Source organism: Myotis daubentonii, chromosome 2, assembly GCF_963259705.1.
Source record: "Myotis daubentonii chromosome 2, mMyoDau2.1, whole genome shotgun sequence".
Classification (NCBI taxonomy): domain Eukaryota; kingdom Metazoa; phylum Chordata; class Mammalia; order Chiroptera; family Vespertilionidae; genus Myotis; species Myotis daubentonii.
The window spans coordinates 138,448,637-138,462,425 of NC_081841.1; the positions used below are offsets into that span (position 1 = coordinate 138,448,637).

The window sequence follows — 13,789 nt, forward strand, 5'->3', positions numbered from 1 at the left end:
TGTATAATATTCTTTATTTCAGTCAGTGTATGCTTAATTTCTAGTTGATCCTTTATCACAACCTCGAGGGTCTCATTAGATTTCTTGAGGGTCTCATTGAGTTTATTGGCGGTTTCTAGAAAATTCTTGAAAAACCTTAAAAGTGTGGTTTTGAACTCTATGTCCAGTAGTTTGCTTTCCTCCATTTCTGTCATTTGTGTCATGTTTCTTTGTCTCCGCATTTTTTTATGCTTCGCTGTGTTGGTAGAGTGGCTTTCTGTGCTAGGTGTCCTACAGGGCCAGGTGGCTCAGCCACCCCAATTACCTGAGGTAGACACTCTTGGTGCACCCCCTTGTGGGTTTTGTGCACAGTCTTGTTGTAGGTAACACTGGGAGGGATTGACCTCCAGGCCAATTGGCTGTGAGAATCAGGTGTGTCTGCAGTGGGAGAACTTCTGTGCTGGAGACACCCCTCCAGGGCAGGACTTGCTTCAATGGGGCTTTGGTGCTCACTGAGTCTGCCCCTGAGTGTGTCCTTTATGGATCCTAGGAGCTGCAATCTGGATGGTCCCACTCTGACCACCGGGTACACTGGCTCCTGGATCTCTAAGGAGGTGCTAATCTAGCCTCTGCCTGAGGCTATCCTGCAGGAGCCAGCTGTGACGCAATGCAAGTTGCCCTGGGGCCTTGGGCCAGCTTGCAGTTTGTTAGGTAATTATCAGATTGCAAAGGGCCAGGGCTTTCATATGCAAAAGCTTCCATGGGCTTGGGCGGGGCGGGGTTCCAGGGGATCAACAGGGCGGAGTGAGCAGTTATGGCTGCCCTCAGTCCTGCCCTCAGAGACCCTGCTTCTCAGTGTCCAGGCAATCGCTGCAAGCACCTCCGAGAGAAAGCTGCCCTCGAGTTCCGACTGATGCCAAACAGTCCAGTTTCTGCTGTATGAGTCTGGGTCCCCAGAGACTCGCCTGGAACTGGAGCTCAGAGCTTGAGACTCCCTCCCGATTGAAAAAGACAACCGTGTCCTCAGCCTCCAGCCCTCTCTGCATGCGCCTCTGTACCTCTGTATTTCACTTCCGCACAGCACCTCCTCTGAGTCTCGGTATGCTTTTCTCTTTCCTTCTATTTGTAGAATTTCCACTCAGCCAGCCTTCCTGTGGTTCTGGATGATGTCTGTTCCGTCTTTTCGTTGTATTTTTGAAGTGGTTGTGCAAGGCAGCAATCTCCAGTGTTTACCTATGCCGCCATCTTGGCTTCTCCAAGAATAACTTTTGTTTTTGTGAAGAAACTTGAGTTTTGAGAGGCAGTTGCATTTTATCAAATATTTGAAGGAAAAATATTTTATCAATATAGTGTTCTAAAACATTCAGGTACCCCTTACATAAGAATTATTTTAAAAATATGCAGTATTTTGATTTCAGAAATGAAAATTTAATCATCTACAGATAGTGATTTTTTCTTGTTTCTTTTTTTTCTTTATTGGTTAAGGTATTACATATGTGTCCTTATCTCCCCATTGCTCCCCAACACCCCCATTCATGCCCTCACCCCCCTGATGTCTGTGTGCATTGGTTAAGCTTATATACATGCATGTAATTCCTTTTGTTGATCTCTCCCCCTTACCCCCACCTTCCCCTACCTTCCCTCTGAGGTTTGATGGTCTGATCTATGATTCTTTATCTCTGGATCTGTTTTTGTTAATCAGTTTATGTTGTTCATTATATTCCACAAAGGAGTGAGATCATGTGATATTTATCTTACTCTGACTGGCTTATTTCACTTAGCATAATGCTCTCCAGTTCCATCCATGCTGTTGCAAATGGTAACAATTCCTTTTTTTTTTTTTTTTACCATAGCGTAGTATTTCGTTGTGTAAATGTATCACTGTTTTTAATCCACTCATCTGCTGATGGGCACTTAGGCTGTTTCCAAATCTTAGGTATGGTGAATTGTGCTGCTATGAACATAGGGGTGCATTTATCCTTTCTGATTGGTGTTTCTAGTTTCTTGGGATATATTCCTAGGAGTGGGATCACTGGGTCAAATGGGAGTTCCATTATTAGTTTTTTGAGGAAGCTCCATACTGTTCTCTACAGTTTTTCTTGTTTCTGATGTTAGGCAAAATTGCAAAACAAGTCATCAAAATGTAATTTATATTTAATGAGCTACAGTTAACAATTTGCAGTCACTTCTACTTGAATATAGTCCAATTATGTGTCAGGTTTATCAACTTCTTAAACATTTTTAAGCCAGCCTTTTTATCATTTTACCAAATAATAGCAATCGGTGAAATTTTTATATGTAAGCTCTTGTAATCCACAGAGCATAGGTTTTGCCCTTACCGGAATTCTAATATATTACGGCTTCCTTATCAGGTAAAAAGTTAGCTCTGGCTGATTCTTATACAGGATGCCCTCTCTCTCTTTGACTATCATGTGCTTCATGGTTTCACAGTACTGATACTTTAGGAAATTTTTTCAATTCATGGTAATTTCTGATCAGCAGTGAGATAAATCTTAGAAAGCATCTCTTAATTTTATTTTCCTGCTAAAAGTTGAAAGTGGTCCTGCCTTTCCTATCAGATAAAATCTCTTTCTTAGGGAGATACTCAGAATGTCCTATGACCTGGCTCCAAACTACTTTTGTAATTCTAGTTCTTCCAAAGTAGTTTCTTTCCCTCCCTGGGTATACCATGACCTTTTGCTCCCCCAGCCATTTTTCGTACTGTTTCCTTCTTACAGTGCTCCTTCCACTCGTCTTTGCCTATGAAAATCCTACCATTTTTCAAGAACTCAGATGATTTTTTTCTCTATGAAGGCTTTTTTTAGTCTCTTCCAAATAGAAATAATCTTGTCTTCCTCTGGACTTTTACAGTATTTCATCATTATTTTGATTTAATTTTTTTTAAAGCGTGATAAGTTTTTTTTTATTTCTTCTATAATTGAATTTTAAGTTTCTTATGAACAAGTATTAAAAATGCTAATATTTGTATGTTTTACAATTTCCAATGTACTTTTTTGATCATCTCATTTAGTTCTACAACCCTTTGAGATATATATTTTTATTTTCCACATTTTACAAATAAGCAGTCCGAAGTTCAAATAGGTATAAATATTTGCTCAAGATCACATAGGTAGTTAATGACAATTAGGACTTAGACCTTCAAAGCTCATGCTTTTGTTTTTTATCGGATCATGCTAATTCTTATTCTAGTTGTAACAACAGTTATAACAATAACAGTAATAATATTTAGTAGCAAACTTATGTTCAGTACTTTACATATAGAGTACAGGGCATTTAAAAAAATTCTAATATGGAAAATTTAAAATATGTTCTACAAAAAGTTTAGTAATGAACTCCGTTGTACCCGTCACAACAATTATCAACATTTTGTCCATCTTGTTTTATCTGTTCCCCCAACACTTTTTCAAAATGTCATATTTTTTTGTTTTTAATCCTCACCTGAGGACATTTTTTCCATTGACTTTTAGAGAGAGTGAAGGGGAGGGAGGGAAGAGAAAGAGAGAGAGAGAGAGAGAGAGAGAGAGAGAGAGAGAGAGAGACATCTATGTGAGAAAGACACATCGATTGATTGCCTCCTGCAGGCGCCTAACTGGGGCCGGGATGAAACCTGCACCTAAGGTACATGCCCTTGACCAGGAATCAAACCCATGACCCTTTAGTCTGCCAGCCAATGCTTGAATCACTGAGCCAAACCAGTCAGGGCTAAATATATCACCTTTTAATACATCTTTTACATATTGCATTTTTGTTATAATAGTAAATGTCTCAGAATTTCTCTCTAGTATAATCACAGGTCTATTATTATACCTAATAATCAATACCCAAATGAAACTTGGTCATTGCATTTAATTAATGTGCCTCCCAAGACCCTTTGAAAGAGAAAAGATATACAATCCTGTTCTCATTATCTAGAGACACATTGGCCAATTTTCATGAATACAAATATTTTATTCAGAATTATACCAATATTGATAAACTTCAAATGAAGAAATATATTCTAGAATGAATTTCATTAAACCAATTTAAGTTCTTGATTAATTTACACAATGAAATTAAAATGTATTATTTTTTTCCAAACTAGAAATAATTGCTTTATTTTCTAATTTTTATAGCTTTTGATTTAGAACTCTTTTATACACTATGAAAATCAGTAAGCTTATATTTAGTGCCAATGAAGTAGGACTCCATGCACATTATTACTATAATTCTATATTATGTAACTATATAATTCTATATAATTCTTTATATCTCATTTCATCTATTAATATAGGTTTATTATGACCAGGAACTTAGTTTTTCTTCCGGTACAGGCTCAGTAAATGCTTGTTGAATTATTTAATACTGAGATACTGTGAATATTTTATTGCCAAAATTAAAGAATGTGTGAATTTTACTAATTAATGATTTGAACTGAGCCGTAGCAGATTGCTGTGGTACAACATCAGAAATATACCATGTTGCTATGCCAGTATAATTGTCTAATATGTATGAAGGGGCTGAACAGTTTGTTCTGAAATTTTCTTGCCTGTGTCCCAGCTGGTAGTGGCAGCAGGGAATTTGATAACTAAGTGGCCTGTACTTGTAGCTCCAGCAACCTGGTAATCCCAAAGCTATGAAATACTTGGTTTCATCAAATATAATGATACTCATCTTTATTTATATTATACTAGAGGCCCGGTGCACAAAAATTTGTGCACTGGGGGGGGGGGGGTGTCCCTCAGCCCGGCCTGTGCCCTCTCGCAGTCTGGGACCCCTCAGGGGCTGAACACCTGCTGGCTTAGGCCTACTCCCCTGGGGGTTGGGCCTAAGCTGGCAGTCAGACATCCCTCTGGCAGCCCGGGAGCCCTCGGGGGATATCCACTTGCCAGCGGGGAGGAGGCCTAAGGTGCAGTCGGACATCCTTAGCGCTGCTGAGGAGGCGGTAGAGGCTCCCACCATCACTACTGTGCTGGCAGCCATCAGCATGGCTTGTGGCTGAGCTGAGCTCCCCCTGTGGGAGCGCACTGACCACCAGGGGGCAGCTCCTGCATTGAGCATTTGCCCCCTGGTGGTCAGTGTGTGTCATAGTGACCAGTCAGTCCCAGTTGTTCTGCTGTTAGGGTCAATTTGCTAGGGTCAATATTACCCTTGTATTATATAGGATAGAGGCCTGGTGCACAGGTGGGGGCCAGCTGGTTTGCCCTGAAGGATGTCCCAGGTCAGGGTGGGGGTCCCGCTGGGGTGCCTGGCCAGCCTGGGTGATGGCTGTTTGCAGGCTGGTCAAGCCCCACCCCACCCCCAGTGGGGATGCTCACCCCATGGAGGTTTGACCAGCCTGGGTGAGGGGCTGATGGCTGTTTGCAGGCTGGCCACACCCCCTTTAGGGAGGGGGGTCCCCACTGCGATGCCTGGCCAGTCTGGGTGAGGGGCTGAGGGCTGTTTTCAGGCTGGTCAAGCCCCCCGGTGATGGAAGCTCCCAGCCTCTCCTTTTTATTTTTTTGTTATTCTGGGATTTATTTACCTTCTGTAATTGAAACTTTGTAGCCTTGAGAGGAGCTCAGAGCCGGCCAGGGCGGGCGGGAGGGAAGCTTAGCTTCCTCCATCGCCAGTGGCAACCCACGCTCCTGCTCACTCCAGCTCAGTGGCCACAGCCGGCTGAAAGCAGGTATCTGGGGTTTATTTACCTTCTATAATTGAAACTTTGTTGCTTTGAGTGGAGCTCAGAGCCACCACGGCAGGCAGGAAGCTTGCTTCCTCCATCATTGGGGCAACCAAGCCTCCTGCTTGCTCCAGCTCCATGGCTGCCAGCTGCCATCTTGGTTCAGTTAATTTGCATATAGGTGCTCTGATTGGCTGGTGGGCGTGGCTTAAGGTGTAGCAAAGGTACTGTCAATTTGCATGTTTGTCTTTTATTAGTGTGGATTATTATATGTCCCTTCTCAATCCCCTTGCTTAGTGAATTTGCCTTAATTACAATCTGAAAATTCTTTGCCATTCTACCATGTTGTTCTCTCTACCAATTAGTTTGTCCACCCAGTGTTTCTTAGTGAATATTTTTCTTGCATTTATTTGGAATTTGTATTTTGTTTTTGTAGACACACTGATCTACCCCCACCCCCAATATCTGTCATGGCTGTTTTGTTCATACCTAATGACCAAACTACTCAAAAGTATATCTTTGTCATTTATAGCAATGTGGTATTTTAAAGGGAAATTGCAGGAATGTGGATTTTATTATTTCTGCTTGAAAAGGAGGTTATAACTTTGATAGGAAGCTTTTATATGTGTGTTTTAGAGCCATGAAGAAAGAGCAGTGTGATTGAAGTGTGTCTTCTAGTTTGACTTCTGGGTACTGTTTGTTGGCTCTGTTTTTGAAGAAACCCATTTATGCAAATGTTTTGGATCCTTTACTATTCAGTTTTATTATTTTTTTTTCCTGATTATGTAAGTAATGCATGTTTACTGAGAATTTGGAAAATAAATTTCCATTGATCATATATCAGGGATCTCTTATTTATAGGATTAAAAATACTAGAATCAGATAATATTTAGAGATCAGGTTGTCTAGGCCCTCTTTATTTAAGTGAGCAAATCTGGGCTCAGATAGTAGTAGAAACTCCACCTGAGAGAAATTAAGCAGGGGCCAAGTTTCCTAATAGTATAGTAAGTATATTTTCAGGCTAGTTTTAAGCAAAGTTGGAAGGTTCAACATTTGATGGGAATTTTAAGCTTAAAGAAAAGCTGCTGCAATTTATTTCTCGTGATTTTACTGTAATATTAGCTTTCTTTTTTTACTTTTGATTGCAGTTGTATTTATTAATGTCATTTATATAGTAGCTTTTCTAAAAAGGAAAAATGCAGAAACATCTCAAAATATTATACAAACTGATATAACTCTATGAAAGCTACATTAAAGAATTAGGGGAGGAACTCCCATTTGACCCAGTAATCCCACTTCTAGGAATATATCTCAAGAAACTAGAAACACCAATCAGAAAGGATATATGCACCCCTATGTTCATAACAGCACAATTCACCATACCTAAGATTTTAAAACAGCCTAAGTGCCCATCAGCAGATGAGTGGATTAAAAAACTGTGGTACATCTACACAATGGAATACTACCCTGCAGTAAAAAAGGAGTTCTTACAATTTGCAACAGCATAGATGGAACTGGAGAGCATTATGCTAAGCAAAATAAGCCAGTCAGAGAAAGATAAATATCACATGATCTCATTCACTTATGGATTGTAATGAACAACATAAACTGATTAACAAAAACAGATCCATAGACAGAGAATCATAGATCAGACGCTCAAACCTCAGAGGGATGGTAGGGGAGGGTGGGGGTAAGGGAGAGAGATCAACCAAAGGACGTGTATGCATGCATATAAGCCTACTCAATGGACACAGACACCAGGGGGGTGAGGAGATGAGGGGTGGGGGGTAATGGGGGGGTAAGGACACATATGTAATGCCTTAATAAAGAAATGTAAAAAATAAAAGTTCCCTCAAAAAAAAAAAAAAAAAAAAAGGCGGGGGTGGGAGTGGGTACTGGAAGGAAGGCCCAAAGCTATGGCATTTCAGAGACATGAGGGAAAGCTGAATACTGGCCATGGACTTGGAGTCCATTTAAAATATTACTACCCAAGAAAAGATCCAGCTTGACTTCCTCATCGTTCCCCTCCTAAACCTTAGTTACCATGCAGGGAGTTCCCGGACTTGTGTTTTAAGCTGTTTTTATAGCCTTGGACTGACTGATTTTTGACTCTATGACATCAGTTCAGTGCAGCTATCTCCTGACATTCTGTTTGGCAAGATGGGGAAACAGAAAATAGCCCAGTTGTTGAGTCACAAAGTATTTGCCTTCAAAATCCCATTGTGTATAAGGTTCTTAACTGCTTAGAATTTAAATTTCCTTCTCTCCAAAATAGGTACATTATCTCCCACTCACATGACTGGCGTGAGGATTCAAGTAATTAAGCACTGAAAGGGTGTGTATCCAGAAAGCAAAGGGCTCCGTAAATGTCAGTTTCCTTTTTGTTTGATAAAAGGGAGCAGAACTGCCCTGGAAGAGGTTACTGGCCCCTGTAATAAGAGCAAATTGCATGACTTCCATTTCCTTTTCTTCCTTTCCTCAAATTGTAATAGTTATTACCTGTTAAAATTTATATGTGAGTCACCAGTGATAGGAACATGAACAGGGGGACTGTCCTGGCCTCAAGGAGTGCGTCTTCTTGCTGAGACACTTGACACAGTGTGGAGAGTGCTCTAAGAGATGGTGGTTTAGGAACCCAAAGGAGGGAACTATCCTGGTCTTCAGGTTTGAAGGAGAGAAGACAAAGCAAGAATTGGGAAAGCTTCAGAGAAGCAGGGACATTTCACTAGAACGCCAAGGGGTGAGTGGAAGATAACAGATACATGGGGAAGGATGGGCTCTTCTAGTCTGAACAGACAGTTGGCTGATTAGGAACATGTTTGAGTGAGCCTTGCAGTGGGCCGACACAGCAAGCTTGCAAGTTTTTTTTCTTTGGTGGCAATCCTTCAACTTATAAGTCCCAGGACTTAAAATTCCATCCCTAGACTCATTTACTCTTCCCGCTTTCCATTCCTCTTTGGCCCTTTTCTTCTACTCTACTCCTTGCACTTTCCCCCTCTTGACAGGATGTAGATAGAGTTTTCCAAGTTTTGCATTTTCTTCTTGTCCAGGAAGACAAATGCATAAGCCCTTTCGTCAAAAGGATTTTACTGCTAATCTCTCTGAGGAAACAGGGTGACTAAAATAGTAAGCCTGAGGATGTCATAAGAGTCCCAGACTTCCAAGTCTTTGAAGTCATGGTCCTTGAACATTTCTCTCAGAAACTGAAAGCACATTTATTTCCAGTCCTCAGTGTGATTTTAGCCTGTGGGGCTTACCATATTCCCTGTTTCTCCTAACCCTACACTTAAAGGCCATCTGACTCCTACCTCTGTGATACTCCTTTTTTCCAGTCCATTGTTAGGAGGAACACAAAAGACTAACCAGTATTGATAAGTGCCATTGTCATGAGACAATTTCTACCTTTGAGAATCTCTCATCATACAGGTTCCTTTTCCCTTTTAAATTTTCACTCTCTTAAGTTATCTTCAAAATGAGTAAATAATGATGTAAAAGCTATTTCGTGCTAATTTTTATTAAAGGATACAGATTGTATATACAGAATAATGACTAGTAAGCACACATAAATATGCACAGCAACAAAAAAAATGGTGGCAGATTTGTTTTAGCAGTTGCACATTGGGAAGTGCTTTGTTTTCTCAATTTCCCAGTGAGAAGAATGAGTACATATAGCGTTTAAAATGGGAAGATAAGATACTATGTATGTATTTATTCAATTAAAGTAATCCTGAGGGTTTTCTGTTTTAGGTTAAAACTATGATTGGAAAGCGTAGATTGCTATGATGTTTGATTTTGCTCAGGATATTTACACGAAGTTTTTCCGAGGTTATGCTTTTAGCATTTACTTAAAGGGACTATAAGAGCTTTAAAAGTTTAGTCAGAAATGACCTGATGAGGTCTTTGTTTTAGAAAAATTAATTGCTACAATACTTTTCCCTTATCTGTCTAATTTCTGTTCTTGCTACCATACTTTTTCATTATCTAACTTTTTTAAAGGATGGATTCCTAGATGTTGGGAAAGAGATAATTCAAGGCCCAGGTTACCAAAACCAATTACAAATTGAAAGAAATAGAATCCATAATGTTGAAACTAAAAGCATGAGCCACAGAATGAGACAGGCCTGAATTTGAATCCCAGTTCCATGATGATTAGCTGTGTAGCCATGAACATGTTGCTTAACTTTTCTGAGCTTTGGTTTCTTGATTTGTGAGGTTGGAATAATCATAATATCTACCTCATGGAACTGTTATGATGATTAAATTAAATAACATATGAAAATATTTAACATAGAGCCTTGCACAGTATGAGAAATCAATGTATTATTTATTGCTATAACATATAGAACTCAGCTTTTTAAATCCACTTCTATTCTTTCCACACAAATCAATTGTTAAAATATTTACATCTCATTAATGGAGTATTCCACCTCCATGTGAAAACTATTTATTTATTGTTATTTTAAAATTAAATTTATTGGGATGACATCTACACTAATAAAAGAGAAACATGTAAATTGGTGTCACTCTGCTACGCCCACCAGCCAATCAGTAACTATGCAAATTAACCCAACAAAGATGGTGGTTAATTTGCATATGCAGGCACAGAGTGAATACTGAAGGCTCCAGCCAGAGTGAAGACTGAAGACTGAAGCCAAGCCTCGCTGCAGCTGCAGCGGAGAAGCCAAGCCTCGCTGTGGCTGGAGGGAAAAAGCCTAGCCTCGAGGCTTGGCTTCTCCACTGCAGCCAGACCAAAGGCCTGGGTCCCGGGTGCTGGAGAAAAACCGGTGCCGGCAGCCAGGGGAAGGGAGGCCTATTGTGTGAATCTTTGTGCAATGGGCTTCTAGTTGGTTAATAAGGTTATATAGGTTTCAAGTGTACAATTCTATGATACATCATCTTTCTGTTGCATTGTGTGCCTATCACCAAAAGTTAAGTCTTCCTTCACCATATATTTGACCCCCTTTACCCTTAAAATGGGGAAATAGCATGGGAGTGGATTTCATTTTTAACTGTCTGTCTTCTACAAAAAGATAGCAACTCTCAGCATTAGTAAGTGGTAAGGAAATGAGAGCGTTTGTAGGAAGAACACATATTGTTGAGACTTAGTAATAAACCCTGGTTATAATTTTAGGTTTCCAAAGTTTTAAAGAAGTAGAAAGAGGTATAAAAGGAAAAGTGAATGTTTGAGTATTACTTCTTCCTGCAACTGAAAACCATGCATCTGAAGAACTGATTCAAAGAAATCATTGTTTTTACACTTATTTGATCACCTTTAATGATATTCTTCAAATCTAAAATAGTTAATATTCTGCTGTAATGTTGACACTTCAGTATAAAATTACAGAAGAGAAAAAACAATATGTAGAAGGATAAAATTACTTATATATTTTTTTAATGAGAAGAGTTTAGAAATAGTGTATTTAGAAGTAAATTAAGAAAAAAACCTATGTCATAGAAGTTGTGTTGTGTAGGTTTGCTAGTTTTGTTTTCATTAACAGTAGGTAAAATAGTACAACTTTGAGGAATTAGGTTTTAGTAAAAAAAAAAAAAAATTCTGGTTTGTTTTACCTCCATACAAAAACTTCTTCTTCCCCCTCCCCCACCCCCTCCCCCTCCTCCTCTTCTTCCTCCTCCTCTGAAATGAGCTCGTCAGAGAAAGACAAGTGCCATATGATTTCACTCATATGTGTAATCTAATGAACAGAATAAACTAACAAGCAAAAGAAAGAGAGAGATTCATAGATAGAGAGCAGCCTGACAACTGTCTGATGCTGCATGGGTGGTAGTGGGGAGATTAAGAAAAAAAGAGAAAAAATCTCTTTTTAATATTTTCTGTGTAATTACAGGGTGTAGGAAAAAACAAGATTGTTGACAGATTCCTTCATCTGCTCAATAGACCCCGAGAATATATCCAGCTGCACAGGTAAGAGGAAAAGCCCCATACCTCTTAAGATCTGATTTAATCATTTAATTTTCCTCAGTACAACTTAAAAATACTTTTTTAAAGTCCAACTGTACTAGTATAAACCAGTTTCATTTCTGTTCCTCCTGCTATTATCTCTCCTTTCCTTAAAAGGTAATAAAACCAGGCAAAATTTATTTTTAAAGTGACTAATACTTTGTAAACATGAATTAATAGATATTTTGTGGACAGAGAGTAATGAACTTTATATTCTAGGAGCAGATTTCATCAACATAAAGGCTCTTAAATTAGAAGAAAAATATGTAGAGGCAAATCCCACTCTGACAGGAAGCTAAAATAGCCCCCAAGGGAAACAATAAACTATGAATCCCAGGTATGAGATAAGGAACCAAAAAATATGGAAGAAATAAGTTAGTTTCTTTGCCTTCCTTGAAAACACTTTTTACCTAAATTTGTGTGGTCATAATGCTGTTTCAGGGATAGTTTTTAATCAAATAGATTTTCTAGACGTGAATTGTTTTTAGATTTATCAGCTAACCTATTCCAAATCTTTTAAAAATTAAATATAAGCACGTCAATAGAGGGGACAGAGGAGGGAGGGAGAGAGAGAAATTAAGGAATATACCAAGTAATAAGCAACTTAAAACTAGATTAAATTGTTATTGTTTTGAGCCCAGGAGATAAAAAAAACAAAAAAACATTGTGTAGTGGAAAAAACATTGGATTGAATTATAAGAATTGTTTTCTTGTTTGGGTCCTTTCACTAAATAATTATGTGTTCTTAAAAGATAATTGTAGAAGAAAAGAAGGCAAAATTTTGGGGCCAAAAGAGAAGAGAACCAAAGTAAAACAGAAGAATGGTCAAAACCTCCTTCTTGGGATTTGAAGGAGTAATTGGCACCAGACTAGTCCCACCACAGTAAGGTTCACAAGCACTGGGAAAAGAACAACCACCAGAGATAGCTGTGCACTGAACAACCACTAGAACTCCCACATGGTCAGGGACTTAAGTAAATACTCCTGGTATTCACATTAAAAGCTACTCTACAGACACCCTTGCAGAGTTTAAAAATAAGCCTTAAATAAATAAGGATGCTTTCTATTTAACATTATTTAGAAGTTTTTCTCATATAAAATGACTTTTGTATGAATTTTTCTCATACAAAATTAATAACCTTGAGTGGAGAAAGACTATAAAATCCAGATATTCAATAACATAGTATTCATAATGTTAATCATTCAATGGAAAATTGCTAGATATACAAAGCAGCAAGAAAATTGTTTAATAGAAATAGACCCTAAAGTGGTAGATAATGAAATTAACAGACAAGGACTATAATATAATGCCGTGAATATGTTTAAGCATTTAGACTGTAAATTTCTTCAACCTGATAAGAGACATCTATGAAAAACCTATGACTAACTTATAGTTAATGGTGAAAAACTAAATGCTTTCCTCCTATGATTCTGGAAAAGGCAAGGATAGTCAGCATTATGCTGGAGATCCTAGCCAGTGCAATAAGGCAAGAAAAAATAATAAATGGCATACATACTCAAGTAGAAGAAGTAAAACTGGCTCTTTTTAGAGATGACATGATTGTGTGTATAGAAAATACTAAGAAATCTACACACACACACAAAATCAACTAATATGTGAATTGAATAGGGTCACAGAATACAAGGTGAATGTAAAAAAAATCAAATGAACAATAGGGAAATAAAATTGTAAAATTACTATTTACAATAGCATTAAAACATGAAATACTTAGGAATAAATTTATCAGCATATGTGCAAATTTTAATTTGCTAATTTTAATAGAGGAAAATTATTTCAACTTTTAAACTGCTGTAAGTCACCTGTATAGTTCCAGAAAATTTCTAGCCTATTCCCATATCTTCTCATGGTTCTTTTTTGTATTAGTGATGCCTTATATAAACCTAGGAGTTTTGACTCACTTTTATAAGAAAAAAAAGAATATACTATATCAAAATGGCTAGATGTTATAGGAGATATAGAATGGATTAAGAAATAAAATCTCTATATTTAAGGAGCTGTAAAACTGTTCTTGTTTGTAATTATTTCAATTTTTCATGTTCACTGAATATGAAAAACTTCTTATTTTTTCCCTTACCTTTTAAGCATTTCCACCAGTTTTTGTTTTTTTTGTTGTTGTTTTTTTTTAAGTTTGGGAAAAATAATGAAAGAATCAAAGTATTTAACTAGTTTG

At 38.1% G+C, this 13,789-nt stretch overlaps 1 protein-coding gene across 1 annotated transcript in view; it reads left to right on the forward strand.

Annotated features, from left to right (window-relative positions):
- The window catches only part of VWA8 (von Willebrand factor A domain containing 8), a 411,100-nt gene that overhangs the window by 171,399 nt on the left and 225,912 nt on the right, over positions 1 to 13,789 (forward strand). The window contains exon 21 of the mRNA XM_059684720.1: positions 11,485 to 11,561. Within this exon, the coding sequence (XP_059540703.1) occupies positions 11,485 to 11,561 (77 nt within the window). The remainder of the gene's footprint in view (positions 1 to 11,484; positions 11,562 to 13,789) is intronic.